This window comes from Euleptes europaea, chromosome 7, assembly GCF_029931775.1.
Source record: "Euleptes europaea isolate rEulEur1 chromosome 7, rEulEur1.hap1, whole genome shotgun sequence".
Classification (NCBI taxonomy): domain Eukaryota; kingdom Metazoa; phylum Chordata; class Lepidosauria; order Squamata; family Sphaerodactylidae; genus Euleptes; species Euleptes europaea.
Genome location: NC_079318.1, coordinates 31,442,747 through 31,461,108, shown reverse-complemented (window position 1 = coordinate 31,461,108; position 18,362 = coordinate 31,442,747). Strand labels below are relative to the sequence as shown.

Here is an 18,362-nt window from a genome sequence, read left to right as displayed (position 1 = left end):
TTTCCCAAGGTTGAGGGGACGATGGCTGTTTAAATGGTCTCTAAAGATGAATATTAGAACATTCTGTTTATCAGTCTTTATGCCACTTCGTGCCTTCATGTGAACTCCACTTATACAATCCTGAAAGTAGCTCCTACTTACAACATAGGTGCTCCTTGCGTTATTAGCTGTGCTGCTTCTGACACTGCCATGTTATAAGAAGCTTGAAGGTCTTTCCCCCCATCTTCAGCAACTGTCAGTTAGCAGTCAGAAAGGTGTCAGTGTTTACTTGTATTATGATAAAGATATCCAGTGCTTAAGTTCTTCTATACCCTGTAATATTTGGGTACAGTAAAAGTCCATGTTGGCTGCAAAATCAGTACATACTGGAGATTCGGTATCGCCGAAGGTGCAGTACAGGGCAGTTCCTCCAACACTAAGGAATACTGTTGCTATGCACAACAAGACCAGCAAAACACAGGAACCACCTCCAACTTCCTCTGTGAGTATAAAGATACACAAACACACAGCTGATGAAATTACAGGTAACTGAAATACTTTGTAACATTACCAAGGCGTATCTGCTTGGTGTAATTTCCCCGAACCTGGGAAGGCCAAATACGCACTTATACCATACCATCAGCATCATGACTCCACCCATCCTTCCAAACAGAACCAATACACAACTAAAAGGAATGGATATTCTTTAGACAACCAATTAATAAAAAACACACACACAAACAAACAATTCCCAACACACACAGAGCTAAGAAAGTAAAGGGTTGAGATTCCCAAGTGGTTCACAGTCACCTTTCCTGCAGAACGAGGTCTCAGAATGGCAGCTACAAGAGGGGAAGGGGAAAAGGACTTCCCCTCCAGGAGCAGGGCTCACATCTCGTGTTCTGGATCCAAAATGAGAAGCCACTGACATGTGCCAGGGCTCTCTGTTTTATAGTCAAATTCTGCCCCTGGGGCAGACTGACACACAGAGTATGTGAGCAGTGGGGCACAAAGGTAAGATTGCTCGAGATTGGATTAGGAGGGTGCAGTGAGTAAGGTCATCAGAGATGATGCCTACTTAAGCCTACTTAAGAATTCAGTGTTTGAGCCTTGAGTAACAGAATTGGAAATTGAGGTGGGGTCTGGAAGGAGGAAGTCAGAGAGAACGCCTGGCTCTGGGATGAGATTAGGAGTTAGTTACAATAGAATTGATAAGATTTGGCAGGGTGCTTGCCATCTATTGCCGTAAAAGTATAGAAATGCTAAATGCTTATCCGTTTTCTCTTTCTTCTTCGGAGAGCTGCAACATTCCTTTCCTGGGAGGGTATGACTCATCTTTTGCTGTTTTCAACCCGTCAGCTTGCTTCAGCCTTGCACAAACAAGATGGATTCCAGGAGACCCCTTTTGTCTCTGGCTACACAGCAGTGTTTCCATCCTTTGCGCACCAGCTTTATCCTGTACACTCGTGGGGTGTCCCAGGGTAACTGCGGGCCTAATAGGGTGCCATAACAGTGGAACACAAGCAGGATGGTGCTGCTGAAGTCGTCTTGTCTGTGGGCTACAGAGCATGGAGTACACCAACTCTAGATTCACCTAATGGTACCTGGTGCTACAAACCTATGCTTTCCAAGTAGTGCACAGAGCGGGAGGGACTCACCTTAACGCTGAATTTTCCTCCCGACAGGCAGAGGAAGAGACTGCAGTGGAAGTAGCGACTGACCACCTGGAAGGTGGTGTGAATGACAGCTCCTGGGGTAGGGGACCATCACAGAGGCTGTGGGACCAAGTTACCCAGAGCCAGTGGGCTATGGGGAGAGCCTATAGGAGGGAGGAGCAATAGCTGTCCCATAGGGAGAGTATGGACAGGAAGGCTCACAGCTATACAAGGCTGACTAACCTATGCTGCTGCTCTCTGGGGTGAAGGAATCCTTCTGGGTCTGCAGGCTAAGGGAGGCTGGAGGCCTGTGGGCTGGGACCTAGCAGGGAAGGGCAGAGTCATCTATTAGAGTGAACTCTTAAGCTACTGGTGCAGAGGAGTTGCGGGACGGCCAAGGGCAGAGATGGAGGTTGAGAGAGAGCCAGGACAACAGGACCAAAAGGTGTGGCAAAACAACAACCTGATAGAGTTGCTGTGTGAACCAGTCCTGTAACAGGGAACAGAGAAAAAAAGGCAAGCTCTGGGTTGGAAGACGGTTGCCTCTTTATTTAGATGGCGCCTTGACCCACACTAAGGGCATCCACGCTGCAGGCACCCCACCTACCCGGAAGCCTTCCACATTTATTCATTGTGATAACTCGGAATTCGTGACAAAGAAGAATACAGCACCAAGCCAGCTTTAGAAATCAAGCACAAGAATATATAAGGCAGAGGCCATGCCTTGACAATGGGAGGGATCCATTCCTACCTAACCCCCAGGACCAACGAGGCAAATCTTGGCATTACGGATTAACTCAAACATTTGTTCAGCTGTATACTCGATTACCCCAAATGACTATGTTAAAATTCTTTAGGCTCATTCTTAGAGCCATCTCCAACTGCTATTTCTACTTCCCCAACCCTGGAACATTAATGGAAATATAGCACGTGATCATAGCTGTATAGGGCTATTTCATATCCTTGAGGCTGTGAAAGAACAGCATTAGTTTGTAGCTTGGAAAAGAGTCTGGAAAACAGAAGCAGAATACCTTGATCTAAGGAGTCCTCCATTTCTTGGAATCTCACTCTTCTTTTTGCCTGTCTCTGCTGGATTTGAGCAAGATCTTTGCTTTCACTGTCATCTCTCTTCTTTAATATGGACACAAGTCCCTCAGCAGGGACATTCTATAGGGAATGAAACAATAGCTGCTTTTAACAGTACAATATTAAGAGACTCTGTTTGGCATTATATATTTTGTTGGTGGAAGAAATTATACGTACATACACACACATTGATTGTATTACGTAAAGTTATGTGCTAGCTACACTGCTGTATCATAGCATTTGCTTCTAAATTTTAATGCTGTTAGAACGCATTTAATATGCATTGTTCTGTAAGCTGTTTAGGAAAGCTGTCCCTTCACCATCATGAACAAAGAAGGCGATAAAAGTAATTCTTTAAAGTAACTGATTTCTCTGCACAACCAAAATCTGCTTCGATCAACATCGTTACTTTTCCTTCCCATAATTAAGGCCCCCCTTCTTAGACTCCACATTGAAGTTATCTGGACAATCAGTTTGGTGGATCAAATGTTAGAATCTCTCCTGATTTGCAGTGGAAATAAAGAAGTGTTGCTCTGCTGTTGTATTGTGCAGGCTCCAGAAATGGAATGAATGGAGTTAGATTTTCACAACTACAATGTATTATTGCTGCTAGTGTGGACTCTGCTGTTTGAAGTATTGTCCGGTTTGTTACGAGATTAATGCTATGAGTGCCCACCAGATGGCGTAACATTATAAATCATCCTATCTCTGTAAATCACGCGAGATCTTACTCTGCAAAGAGTTGACTCACACAGAAGTTGAAAATGGTTAGTCTCAGTATGTACTGGAGAAGCCCCTTCTCAATTTTAGCAACAACAGCAGGTCTTTAGATTTTACAGTGCAAATGTAGCTTGATTATCTTATCTTTAATGGTTGCTAGGTCCCACTGGCCGATTGGGACAGCACCACAATTTTTACTTATTATTTCTCTGAATGCATCGAGTTTAGCATAGTTTTATTATGTATATTTTAGCATAGTTTTATTATATTTATTATCAATCCAGAATTTTATTAACCGTATATTTCCTTTATTATGTATCTGTGGCATCCTTGACATGTTTGTAATGGCCTATGGCTAAATGCAAATAAAACCATTCATATTATCTTATCATAGAAACATAGAGTTGGAAGGGACCTCCAGGGTCATCTAGCCCAACCCTTTGCACTATGCAGGAAATTCACAACTCACTCACTGCCCATATTCCCAGTGACCCCTACTCCATGCCCAGAAGGTGTGTGTGTGTGTGTGTGTCTCTGTGTGTGTGTAACTGACTTGGGGCTTGTCCACACTTTATTTTGAGATCAGGTGTTTTGTGCTCTCATGAGAGCCCTTCTGCCCATCATCCAGCAATTGAAAAGAAGTTGGGTGGAGGTATGGGAGAAAACAACATCGCTATACCCCAACAACAGAGCTCTCTTTTCTGCAAGAAGGCTACTCCCAGATCCCTTTGCATGCGGACTGTCCTGTAAAGGGTAGGAAGCATATGGGCACACTTTTAGCTGGTTGTGTGAGTAAGCCCATCATGTCTACACTTAACACTTCTCAGGTGCATACAGGTAGGTTTCATGTGATGGTGCTGCAGTAAAAGATGATAAAGTGTTCGCTTGCTCTAGTGTTAGGAACTCAGAAGAGCACAGGGTCAGACGCTAAATAAACTTTACCTTTACAGCAGAAGAAGTAAAACTCTAAAACACATTCCTCAGAATGTCTCTGATGCTCGTTTGTAGTATTAATAGGAGCCTTAGCTCTGTAAGCAAATTCCCCGAAAATATAAAATCAATAAGATGAACTCCTAAAAGCAAAAGTACACAGAGCTGAGATATCCTCTCTGAAGGGAGCGAAGTTATTTCTGCTATATTAGCAAAACCATTAATACTGCTTTATGAATTATTCACACTCCCACTGCATAGCTGTAGGAGAAGCTACTGCTATTATAATTTTATGCGATCAAGCTAGGAACAGGATATTGATCCGTGTTCTTTGGGCTACATTACATAACAAGACGAACTCGGACAGGACGACTGTGACCTCCAATATTCGCAGTTGAAATGGAGGTCTCTGAAAAATCTTCCCGGCTCCACAATGTATGACATTCTAAGCAACCTTAGACAGCAGCCATAAACAGAACATACCTCTATAATACCCCTTTCTCAGAAAAGCCAATTTTAATTATTAGGAGGTTCACTACAACCCTCCCTCCCTTCTTTTTTTGAGACACACATTCAGCAACATGTGGATATGCAATGTGCAGTATGGTAAAAGAGGGGTCAGGTCATTAAAGGGGTTAAATCATATATTTTAAATCTGAGTTGGTAAACCAGCTTGAGCCAGGGGGAAAAGGTGGGCTATAATAATTCAGTAAAGAAGCAAGTGCTCATACCATAGGCAAGTACTACCCATATAAATTATGAGGGCTGTAATCCTTCATACGTGTTGATCATCCTGGACATGATCAGCCATGCTGCTGAGCACATATGTACAGGATTGGGCTGTAGAGTATGTCTGTTCTACAGACTATTTTAAAAGAGTTAAGTGGCTGCATTTTTGGTTTTCATAGTAGCACTGTTCGGTTTGTGCAAATACTTGTTTTCAGAATATTGCACCTAAGATCCTAATCCATTCTCCACAGACAAGATATGTAGAATATTGTGCCAAATAACTCTTATTAAGCAGAGGTTGACAATCCATATTTCTATGCTTCATATGGATAAGCTGTAATTCCAGGGGATGTCCAGCCCCCACCTGGAGACTGGCAACCCTAAAACTGGACTCACCCTTGTACAAAAGCTGCAGGCAGGCCACAACTTTACACAGTGTTACATGGTATAAGAGAGGGTTTTGCTCAAAACACAAGCACTGCTCTGCCTTTCTCTGATTTCTCTCTGAAGCTTATGCTTCCAAGCAACATAGACTAGGGGGAAAACAGTCTCTGCAGACAGCCAACATTATTCTATATTTGGCCCAGAGGAATTGCTATTGAATGATGCAAGGTACTCTCTGGGAGAAAACGCATGGTCGCTTTAGCCTCCTGTATTCCCTGTTTCAGCCAGGATTCAGCCAGGATTGAACACATGTGTTTCGCCGAACGTGCATTCGATCCTGGCTAAATTCTGGCTGAAACAGAGAATAATGGAGGCTAAAGCAACCACGCGTTTTCGCCCTCTGTGATTGTTTCAGAGAGAAAAGTCTGCTTGTGAAAAACTCAAGGACCAGAAAACACCACACTAAGAGCAGAGGTTTATTCATTGGTTTCCCATAAACAGAAAGAGGTTTACAGTAAACCGAAAGAAGAGGGAACACTTCTGTCGCTGCCAAAATGGCTTTAAAATATATGGGAGGGATGTTGTAAAGTGATCTAATAACATTTATTAATAATAAGATTTACCAGGCATGATTTTAAACTAAAAAGTAGACTGAGTTGAAAGGAAGCCTTTATTGTTCTTAATCTAACCATGAATGATTTAGTTTCAAAATCTTCAAGGAATGTTGTTAACTTTTATGAACTGGCTTATTGTTAACTTTTATGAACTCTTGAAAGGCAACTACAATATCAAATCATTCTGTTTATAATATCTAAACATTACATTTATAACCATTCCAGCCTTTCCAGCCAAGTCCCCTAAAATGATTAGGGGACTAGAGCAACTGCCCCTATGAGGAACGGTTAAAATGCTTAGGACTGTTTAGCTTGGAAAGAAGGTGGCTAAAGGGAGACATGATAGAGGTCTATAAAATTATGCATGGTTTGGAGAGAGTGGAAAGGGAGAAGCTTTTCTCCCTCTCTCATAATACTAGAGTGCGGAGTCATCTGCTGAAGCTGGAGGGTGAGAGATTCAAAACTGATAAAAGGAATTATTTCTTCACACAACACATAGTTAAACTGTGGAACCCCCTGCCCCAGGATGTGGTGATGGCTACCAACTTGGAAGGTTTTAAGAGGGGAGTGGACATGTTCATGGAGGAGAGGGGTATTCATGGCTACTAGTTAAAATGGATACTAGTCATGATTATTGTCTTGTTTGGGGGCTTCTTAGAGGCACCTGGTTGGCCACTGGGCGAACAGAATGCTAGATTTGATGGGCCTAGGTCTGATCCAGCATGGCTTTTCTTATGTTAGTATGTGGATGCCGAATGAGAGAAATCCACTGACATCTTAAGGACTTTTTCTTTTTGGTTAGCCATTAGCTAACACGTGCTTCTTGGCCTGGTGAGTTTTGCTATCATAAAATTTCAGTGTATCTGCTTTTCCAACTCTAATTCAATTCAGCGGGCCTCCAACAGAGGTTCTCAAACACAACCCACTGTAGCAACACACAACAAAGTGCAGGTCACTCCATAACTGTTCAGTTTTCTTTAAGTTAGCTTCACCCTTTATGCACATTGATCCATTTTAACCAGGATAAATCCCTCGTCTGTCAGTTTTGCCACCCAACAATTTTGTCACTGATACCCAACAGGCAACACTACATGGTCTCATGCTAAGTTAGTATCTTAGGACAGGGAAAGACTGGAGAGTGTCTGAGACTGAGTGACAAACTCCCTGCATGACCTTACTTGGCACCATGAAGTACTGCTGTTTTGTTTATCAGTGGTACATTTTCCCTTGTTCGTAGTATACCTAAACCAGCCTTGGGAACCACTGGTGTTCTCTAGGACCACATTTATTTGAAAGGAAGACAACCCTGAATGTAAGACAACCCCCTTAAAAGTGTTAGACACATACACACAAATATTACTGGACATAACTGTAACTTGTATGCAAATGTAAGATGACTCCCTTTTTTTGATGGAATGTTTTGGGGGGAGAGAGAAACTTAGTCTTGCATTTGAGTAATTACTGTATTCCTGTTGATAACTGCCATGTGACATTAGGTTGTTCTGGCATGAAGAATAATGATATTAAAACAGTCGATATATCACACCCGGAGAAGCACATGGAGGCAGCCCAAATGATATCTTCATAATAGAGGAGTTCCTGCAAGGTTCTGGCTGAATTTTTGCAACACGATACAATATTTCCTTGACAAATGGTAAACAGATGAGGACAAATATATGAGGACAAACAGATGAGGACAAATATATCTATCTATCTATCTATCTATCTATCTATCTATCTATCTATCTATCTATCTATCTATCTATCTATCTGGGGAAGTCTTCTCAATGAACTGCTTTTAATGAAGAAACAAACCATATTCCATCTTGTCTTCTGTAGGTTTTCAGGGAATGAAAAGGAAACAGAACAACTTTCTCCTACTTTTGCACATCAGAGCGTAATCAGATAGCCTTCTGTGGTTATTGTCGGGCAGCCCATCCCTGAAGGGGGGAGTAGATCCACAGCGGCTGGGAGTGGTGCATCCGCGCTGCCTCCTCAGAGGCTTTCCGACCACCGAAAAGCTATTTAAAACATTTAACAAATAAATAACACGAAAATGCCCCCATTGCTATCAACGCGGCTGCGCCACCAAAAAAGGTGGCGCAGCAATGCCACAGAATGAATGGGCATTCTTGGGGCGAAAGGGGTTAGGAAGCTGCCTTAAGGCAGTTCTGCCCCCAGGAACGTCCCCCCAAGCTGGCTTTCTCTTCCAGGAATTCCCTGGGATGGTGGTGGGGCCGGCGCAGCTCTGCAGCTCCCTGAAGCTGGCATGTTTGTTCCCGTGCGGGCATGAGTGCCCCTTATCCCCAGTTAAAGGGGCACTTATGCCAGCACAGGGTCATGCTAGTCCTAAGGAGCTTCAGCCCCTCCTCCCCCTGCTTCAGGATTGCAGCCTTAGACAACTCAGTTAATATGTCCAGAAGGATGACATGACCTCAAAAAGGTCATCCAGTTATAAAAATATGGTGCATTCTGTCTTAATCTCTCCCTTCTGGTGCTGCTGTGGTGAACATCCTTGACTGTAAAAAGTGCTTCTAAAGGATCCTTAGGCAATTCATATATCAACTGCACCTACTCAGAACAGTTTAAAAGCCCTCTGTTAAATCACCATTTCTGCTGTCTTCTCCTATCCTGTTCTTTAAAAAGTAATGGCAGAACCATCTATATTTTCATGAAAAGATGTACACATTCACCAATCATGCCAGTCAGCCATGACTTTCTATCTTAAGCAAAAGGTTCTTATTCATCTCTGTTTGAACAACAGAATCTTAACTGACTAGGAATATTAAAGCATTTCTACCAGTCATGCACTAGGGAAGCCTTTTCATTTTGTACCATGTCCCATTTGGATTACCACCACAGCTGTTTAGATGTGGCCTCCTAAAATACACAGCAGGTAAATTCTCTTTCTTCCTCTGACCATCACTTGTCAGTGAAACAAGCTTACTTATCAACAATTTTTGTGAACATGTTGAGAAAGGAAAAATAATTTACACTTGTCTTTAGCATGCCTTCTTTCAGGGAAGCTCTGACAACAAAGTGGAACTTGACACTCAGTAAATTCATCACTATCATGAAAAAAAATAACTTCTGTCCCTTTTGCATGCTTAAAAAATTGAGATATCAATTGTCAAGCATATATCACAAACAGAAATTGCTCGTAATTATTTTGGCATTGTTTACCTCTGCAATTTCGATCCGTTTTGCTAGTTCATCAAGAGAAGAAAAGCTTTCCTCCCGTGAATAATCTTCCGATGAACTATAAAGTGCTTGTTCAGTGGGTATATGTGAAAGAGTGTCCGAATCCCCCAGAGTTGCTAAGTATCTGATGGATTCTTCTCTGTCTTTTATGCAACCATTTAAAAACTGCTGAAAGAAGTCTTCTGATCCTTTGCTTTCGCCTTCCTCTTCCAGTTCGGTTGTTTCCTGTACCCCTTCAGATACTTCTGCATATCCAACAGCGGCCTGTTCTGGTGTGTTACTTTCAGAGAACACATTTTCGCGAATGTCTGACAAAGTTCTGCATGGCACAGATTTGCTGTCATTTTTGCAAACAGGCTGCTGCTGGTTTAATACGCGGCTTCCCAGATGCCCACTGGAAACTGCACTAGAGCCAAGGCGGGGGTTCGACGGGAGTCCGTTCCCGTCAAACCTAACATTGTCACCTGTGGAAATTAGATCACAAGGCATGTAATCAGCATCTGTCAAGACCAATGTGTCTACCATTGGTTCACTAGAGGACTCTGCTGCCGGCTCCTCAGCGGCTGCTTCTATTTTTGATACATCCTCAGAGAACTGTTCTTCTCTCAGCTGCAGACTGTTATCTTCACCGGCTTCCCTAGAAGACAAACAGCCAGAGCGAAGCGTGCCTGGTGCCCCCGGGGACTGGGTGGGAGATTCCAGTCCTGACTCAGCACTGCGGTGCTCCTCCTCCATGTGGCCCTCCCTTACAGCCAGCTGAAGCCTTGCCCTCTTGCTAAGTGTATGCCGGCTGTCAGGCTGGAAGCTGTCTCTCCTCTCTCTCTCCGAGTGATGATGCTCCGGCCGCGATCCAATGCCAGCCCAAGTTTCAGTGTCTAAATGCAACAGGAAAAGAGGGACAGGGTTTTTCAAGTGATTCAACACATCAGCGTTGTGGGGGGAAATGTCCGTAATCTGATGCGTACGTTAATGCTTTATGTTAATTCCGGGCTGGCAGCAAAACCTCTAATTTCCAAGTGAGAATACTGAATAAGCGACCTTTATTTTCTTTTGACTTTTTAGAAAACTTAAGGCCATGTCTAAATACCTCATTAAAAAAGGTGCAATTAGTCATATTTTTGAATGGTTTTGTCTAGCTTTGCTAAGACAGGATTTAATTTCCTTCTTAAATATTATTTACAGCAAAAATACAGATCTTTCCAAACATATCTAGGAGAAGGACTCAATCAGCATCAGAAAGAACTGCTTAATGATACCACTGCCAAATAATATATTGTCAGCTACATTAATTATTATTATAGTTTCCTGAAATAAGAAGAAGAGTTGGTTTTTATATGCTGGTTTTCTCTTTTTTACAAAGAATCAAACCAGCTTACAGTCTCCTTCCCTTCCTCTCCCCACAACAGACACCTTGTGAGGTAGGTGTGACTGAGAGAGCTCTAAGAGAACTGTGGGTCACTCAGCTGGCTTCATGTGTAGGAGTGAGGAAACCAACCCAGTTCACCGGATTAGAGTCCGTCGCTCATGTGGAGGAGTGAGGAATCAAACCCGGTTCCCCAGATTTAAGTCCACCTCTCCAAACCACTACACCACGCTGGCTCTATCATTGGAAATAAAAACTCTAGCATTGGAAATGTTAAAAAAAATCCACATTGTTTCCTGTTGTTGCCCTATACACCATTAGGCATTTCCTGGTACTATTAAAAGAATGGAAGTTAACTATGCACTGGATTGTTATCTTAATTCTTAAGAAAACTCTGCACAAAAGAAGAACGTGGAGTGTAGGTATCTGAGCTGATGTGAAATGCTTGCCCATTACTCTTGATGCAATATATAAGCTCTTTGAAAAGATACGTGTGTAGTACTGACAGATGCAGAGCAAGTTGAGACTAATGAAAGCCCTGGCCATAATATTATGAGAGGTTAAGCAAGGATAAATAGAAAGTAGAACAAAGCTGAAAGACTTGCTCAGTATCAAACACAAGATTCTACATTATATGTATTTTATATTTATACAAACACACACAAAAAAGGTATATTAGACTTTCACAGAAAAATGCATACGAATAAGCAGAAAACAATTACTATGTGTCAAATGCTCTCTTGAAGTTTCATGGAAAATAAACAAATAATGGTTTGCATCCATTAGAGCAGTGGTACTCACTCTGCAGCTTGCAGAGTGCCACATCCACAATCATCATCGACCAAAAGAGTCATATTTACTTGGGGAGGGGCTGTGGCTCAGTGGTAGAGCATCTTCTTGGCATGCAGAAGGTCCCAGGTTCAATCCCCGGCATCTCCAGTTAAAGGGACTAGGCAAGTAGGAGATGTGAAAGACCTCTGCCAGAGACCCTGGAGAGCTGCTGCCAGTCTGAGTAGACAACACTGACTTTGATAGACCAAGGGTTTGATTCAGTATAAGGCAGCTTCATGTGATCATGTACTTTCACCTTTGGCATGTGGCTTGTACCTCAGGGAGGCTCACACCTTACCCACTCCTCCAGTGGTGGCTGTTTCAAGATGGAACCATCTGCTAACCAGGCGCCTCACCAGGCAAAAGCATTAACATTTCCTGAAATACTGGATGGGTGCCACATTGGGGAATGGTGTTCAGAAGAGCCACAAGTGGCATGTCAAAGAGCCACATGTGGCTCCCAACCTCCTAAGTATCAATGCATTAGAGGATTTCCATGGAGGAAGGGATTTCTGTCAGAGGAGCACAACTTCCTCGCCCTTCCCACTACAGCCCAAATGCCCCCTCCAATACCGCTCCTAGAGGAGAGGGCAGTCCCCCAGGAACAGCATGGTGATGGTGGGGAACAGGCAGAAATGCCTACTCTTTTCATTCACAGAAATCTGCTGGTGGATCTGAGCCGAGTAACTGCATATTCTATATCAAGCTCTCACAAGATCTCATCCATTTTAAATGTCAAGGGGGATACTGAGCCATTTCTAGCATAACAGCCATTTCTGCTTTTATCCAACTTTATGATATTAGAAAAAGTGAATGTTATTTGTATTTGGCCTATTTAAAGAGGGAAGACAGAGGTCAGCATGGTATCTGAGGGAAAACCTATCTGACATTTAACACCATGACCAGCAAAAATCAACAGTGCAATCCTAAACGGAGTTATACCCTTCTAAGCCCCTTGACTGGAATCACCCTTTTACTTTATGAATTGCCTTCTTGGGTTAAGTGATGCAGTATACAGATGGGCAGAATGCAGAAAAGTTTCCTCACATAAGTGGTACTGAAAAACACTTTCTGAGCCCATTGTGGCTCAAACATTGATCATCATGTAATGATTTTAGGTGCGAGATTTTAATTTGAGATTTCCTAAAAGTTTGGCCTCTTGTGTGCACTTGTCTTAAGAAAATCTGGCTCAATTTACACAATAAGGCACACAAAGTATCCCAAAGGTATACACTCCAGCCTCATTAAAAAGTTATACTTCAGCTTACAGATGCCACCCAGTGCAGGGCAGCAGACCAAATGACAATTAAGTTTTAAATCTCCTTTCAGCCGAACTGGGCAGTCTCGGGCAAACTCGTTGTCTCCCATTCTACCCTGCCTCACACGCTCCTTCTGAAATCAAAGATAAAGCACTGAAATACTGGCACTCTGAAGTGATAAGATACATTTTTAGGAGAAACCTTTCAACAGCAAAGCATTAACTCGAACAAGTTCAGAGGAATGAGATATCAGGATCAACTTTCACATCTTATCTGAAAAAATCATTGCTACTTGGGCAAAACTGTACCCAGCATTAGGCTCTCTTAGTCTAAGGTCATAGGAGGACACAGTCATTAAGACAGCAATGTGGTTGTTATCACGGTACAAAAAGACCTTTTGGCATTTTCCAAGTGCGGGGGGGAGGACTTTAAAAGTGTCTTCTGCAGTTGCAAGGTTCACTGCAGAAATCGGGAACTCAAACCATGGGACTTGCATGCCATGCTGCGAAGTGGGAGACCAAACAGCCTATCCTGCATTGAACTAAAGAGAGCCGCCGCTGCTTGCTCCCCGGAAGTCTACTTACTAACATCTCCAAGGAGAAGTCTAAAGTCTAGAGACAGCAGGCAGACTTCCGGATGGAAAGGTACAGACTTCCGGGCGCTACAACCATTTTTGGCCTGGTTTCCTTTTTCCCTGCAGTAGAGGTACAGAGGGGCATTTTTTGTTTGATAATGGTGAAGACAGCTGTATAGTTTACAGCCATTTCCCAGGTGAAGGCCCAATATTGTATTCTGTTTACTTATTTGCAAAGGAAAGTCTTTAAAAAAAAAAAAGACTGCCTTCTTAATTTTGCTGTAGCCAGAAAAAATCTCTATCTACTGTTGTTCCAAATGGAAGCTTTACCTCGTACTAACACAAACGCAAAAATTAAGTTCATATGACGTACAAATGTGGTACCTGAATCACATGTCGCAGCACCTCTGTCCTCTGAATCTGCAGATCCCGTGAAACCTATGAAACTATTGTGAGTCCAGGGCTTTTCTTCACTTATTAACTGCAAAACAGGACAGCATTCTAATCGTTACAGAATGCAGCTTTCAAAAAATATCATATAACGCGTTACGGTTATGGGACATCAGCTCCGTCTACTACATTTAACCATCTGCAGAACACCCAAACAAACAAGACAGGCAGAGCCAGCGAGAACTTCACAGCTTACCTTGCTTCGAGGGACAAGTGGCCTGCAACCAAACCGAAACAAAAGAAAAAAAGGGGGGGGGGAGAAGCAAAAAATTAACAGCTGCTTTCATCAAAATATCCTTCGCAGCGAACGTCACCAAAACTTATACGACAAATCAGATTAGTTCTTTCCATGCTCTAATATTAGCACAGAAAGTTTCCAGCACTGAAACACTTATCAGTGTGCCAGCATAGTTTTAGAGCGGCCAGACCATACGCTAACAATATTACAAACGCCAATTATCTCTAATGGTCCAGAAGGCAGGAGGAGTGGTGAAATCAATACAGGACTTCAGAAGTGTTCTTATAGTATGCGCATTGGAAAGTTGATACCTTTTTGTGTAAATTGTTCTGAGCTGAAAGCAACTGCTCAGAAGAATCAACGGCGGCCTTTGAAAGAGCTAAGAGAAATAGCACGGCTCCCCGTTGGTGTTTTCCTTGTGAGAGGCAGGGCAAAACAGAGTGAGTCCTCCTATATTTTGCAGCACTCTGTACCTTAAATGTCTCTGCTTGGCTCAACAGCCAGTTTTCTCTCTTTTGGGGCCTTTCAGACAGAAGCACGAATTTGCGGAACAACTGTCATCAACCTTTTAAAATTTATACTGTAGGACTAAGCAAGCACAAATGGCAAACCTAAACGCTTCAAAATGAGTGCATAGCATGAGTCAGCGTACCCTGAGGTGACGAAGAAGAAGAGTTGGTTTTTATACTCTACTTTTCTCTGCCCTTAAGGAGTCTCAAAGGGGCTTACAATCACCTTCCCTTCCCCTCCCCACAACAGATACCTTGGGCGAAAACGCACGGTCGCTTTAGCCTCCTTTATTGCCTGTTTCAGCCAGGATCGAATGCACGTTCAGCGAAAACGCATGCGTTCAATCCTGGCTGAATCCTAGCTGAAACAGGGAATAAAGGAGGCTAAAGTGACCATGCGTTTTCACCCCTAGTAAGGTAGGTGGGGCTGAGAGAGTTTGGAGAGAGCTGTGACTGGCCCAAGGTCACCAAGCAGGCTTAATAGGGAAGAGTGGGGAATCAAATTCGGTTCTCCAGATTAGAGTCTGCTGCTCTTAAACACTAAGCCACACCAGCAAGTGCCGAGGCCCAGGGCTTCCAGTCGGTCCCACTGCTGCTGCTGTCCATTCCCCTGCTGTGCACCTGCTTGCTTATGAGCCCTCCTGCTGCCCACAACCCTGGCCACACACAGCACCCAGCACTGCTAAGAGAAGGACATGTGAGCAGAGGGAGGGCTGGCAAGCAAATGAGTGGGTGGGGGAAGAATGCACGGGTGAACAGTGGGGTATGTGGGCAGGAAGGGGGTGTCAGCAGGCAGAAGAGGAGAAGGGGACCCTGGCACCCTCTGCCCAGGGTGCACCAAAACCTGGAACCAGCCCTGGTGCACAGGATGAATACAAAGTCATGTATGATATGCCGTTGAGCTCAGTGAGGAAGAGTAAATATGCCATAGAAAGCAATCCCAGAATGCTGCACGGTGAGCTCCACACGTACCAGAGGGACTCTGAACCTTTTCCAGCCACCACAAGGTGCTCTCCCCTCCCATTTTCTCCTCACAACAACTAGGTGAAACTAGGTCTCTCGCTCAGCCTAACCCAGGGGTCGGCAAACTCATTAGTCAAAAGAGCCAAATATCAACAGTGCAACGATTGAGATTTCTTTTGAGAGCCAAATTTCTTAAACTGAAACTATATAGGACGGTACACTGTTTATTAACTTAATAAACTTTAATTAAAGTTTTAAGTCTTAATTAAACTATAGGTACACTGGGGGGAGATGCTAGGGTTGCCAGGTCTCCAGCCACCACCTGGAGATTGGCAACCCTAGTAGAGGAAGGGAGGTGGGAGGGATGGAGAAAGGAAGGAAGGAACTGGGAAAGGAAAGAGAAGGAAGGAACTGGGGAAGGATGGAAGGAAGAAAGGGGGAGGGGCAGAGGAAGGAAGGAAGGAAGGAAGGAAGGAAGGAAGGAAGGAAGGAAGGAAGGAAGGAAGGAAGAAAGAAAGAAAGAAAGAAAGAAAGAAAGAAAGAAAGAAAGAAAGAAAGAAAGAAAGAAAGAAAGAAAGAAAGAAAGAAAGAAAGAAAGAAAGAACGAACTGGGAAAGGAAAGAGAAGGAAGGAACTGGGGAAGAAAGGATGAAAGGGAGGACAGAAGAAAGAAAGAGTGGGGGGAGGGACAGAGAGAAAGAAAGAGGAAGGAAGGAACTGGGAAAGGAAAGAAAAGGAAGGAACTGGGGAAGAAAGGATGAAAGGAAGGAAGGAAGAAAGAGTGGGGGGAGGGACAGAGAGAAAGAAAGAGAAAGGAAGGAACTGGGAAAGGAAAGAGAAGGAAGGAACTGGGGAAGAAAGGATGGAAGGAAGGAAGGAAGGAAGAAAGAGTGGGGGGAGGGACAGAGAGAAAGAAAGAGAAAGGAAGGAACTGGGAAAGGAAAGAGAAGGAAGGAACTGGGGAAGAAAGGATGGAAGGAAGGAAGAAAGAAGAGGGGGAGAAAGTAGAGGGGGGAGGGGAGGACGGCGGGGGACGGCAGGCCTTTCTCTGGCGGACGCGCGGCTGTTGAGGGGCCGCCTGGCCCTCCGCGAGCGCCCTGTGGAGGAGGAGGCGGGCGAAAATGGCCGGGGGAGAGGTACCTGAGGAGGAGGACTTTGGGGAGCCGCCTGAGGGGGAGAAAGGCGGCGAGGAGGAGCTGCTGCTGGAGCCTGGAGGAGGAGGCCCCGCCTCGTTGCTGCTGGCCTCCCCGCCTCCTGTCAGCTGTTGGGGGGCGAGAGGAGGGGAAGAGGAAGAAGCCAGCCGTGTGCGTGCGAGGCACGAAGCCTTCAGCCCTGCTGATGCGTGCGCGGTGGGGGGGAAAGGTGTTGTGTTGGCGCTCTTCCCTGCCGCCCCCTCGAAGGCCCTGCCAGTGGCAGCGGCACCGAGCCCAGCCCGGGGGATGACAGAGGGCGGCAAGGCCAGCGGCAACGAGGCCGGGCCTCCAAGCTCCAGCAGCAGCTCCTCCTCGCCGCCTTCCTCCTCCTCGATCCCCTCAGGCAGCTCCCAGGCCTTCGAGGGGGGCAGTTGCACACCTGAATGCTCCCTGCATGCCAGGCAGAAGGCTCCGGTGGGGTTTGGCGGGGCGCATTCAAACCCGGGCCTGCAAGCTGAAAGAGGCGGCCGGCCGGGGACGAAACGTTTTCCTGCTGGGCCCCAGGCCTTCCCCCCGTTCCCCTCCGTGGCTTGCCAGCAGCCTTGCGCGGAACCAAGTCGGAGCCTGCCGGGGGCTTCCCTCCTCACAGGTGAGAGGGCGAGCAGGCCAAGGGCTGCCTTCGGAGGGGGAGAGGGGCGCGTCGCCCACGCCACCGCTCAGGGAGGGAGCTTGCAAGGCATGCTGGACCTCCCTCGCCTCTCCCCGGCCAGCCTACCTGCAAAAGCAGCCGAAGGGCACGTGGAGAGAGCAGGTGGAAGAGGAGGCCACCAGGCTAGGGGTTGTAGCCTCGGCGTCTCGCCCGGCAACCGGCGATGCGGAACAATGCGCAGCAGGAGGGAGGCCGGGCCTTCTTCCCCCTGCCGGCCTGCGTCAGTGTGCTGGACGGGCCAGTTCAGGAGGGCGGCGGCGGCTCCAGGGCAAGCATGCTCATCGCCAGGTAACCTTCAACTAAGGACAAGCTATGGGGCGGGGAGGGGGGTTTGAGAGAGTGTTTTGGGGGCAGTGGGAAGAGGAGATGCCTCCCTTGGGTCGCCCTGGCAACTGCAGCCCGCCTGCGCCACGTCTCCCGTCGACCGACCGACACACCCCACGCGTACCTGCACGCCCGCACGTGGAAAGAGCCGCACTCAAGGGCTCAAAGAGCCGCATGCGGCTCGGGAGCCACGCTTTTGCGACCCGTGGCCTAACCTAGTATCGTCCAATGAGCTTCATGGCTAGTGGGGACTTGAACTCAAGTCTCCCTTGTCACTATGAGCACATTACACTATCCTAGCTCTCTAAGAGCACTACCATCTCCTCAATGCACTAGCTAAAGCCTTAGGGGAGGGGCCGTGGCTCAGTGGTAGAGCCTCTGCTTGGCATGCAGAAGGTCCCAGGTTCAATCCCCGGCATCTCCAGTTAAAGGGACTAGGCAAGTAGGTGATGGGAAAGACCTCTGCCTGAGACCCTGGAGAGCTGAGCAGACAATACTGACTTTGATGGACCAAGGCAGCTTCATGTGTTCATGTGTAGTGGTTCCAAATGCAGCACAAAGAGAGTCTAACGGGAAAATAAATGAGAAGTCCTGGTAGAGTGCTATGAGGGATGCCTAAAGGGGTTCTCAGGATTGCAGCCTCAGAGCCAGTAAATGCAATTTCTATTAGCAGACTTTTAGCAATTATTTTAAAAGCTATTGTGACTGGTA

General features: G+C 45.4%; 1 protein-coding gene across 1 annotated transcript in view; it reads right to left on the bottom strand.

Moving 5' to 3' along the window:
• Positions 1–258: 258 nt before the first annotated feature.
• CNST (consortin, connexin sorting protein) overlaps positions 259–18,362 on the bottom strand; it is a 53,850-nt gene continuing 35,746 nt past the window's right edge. Inside the window, exons 8-12 of the mRNA XM_056853722.1 lie at positions 13,972–13,993; positions 13,710–13,806; positions 9,281–10,173; positions 2,666–2,801; positions 259–479 (exon numbers count right to left, since the gene is read on the bottom strand). Of these exons, the coding sequence (XP_056709700.1) occupies positions 274–479; positions 2,666–2,801; positions 9,281–10,173; positions 13,710–13,806; positions 13,972–13,993 (1,354 nt within the window). The 3' untranslated portion in view covers positions 259–273. The remainder of the gene's footprint in view (positions 480–2,665; positions 2,802–9,280; positions 10,174–13,709; positions 13,807–13,971; positions 13,994–18,362) is intronic.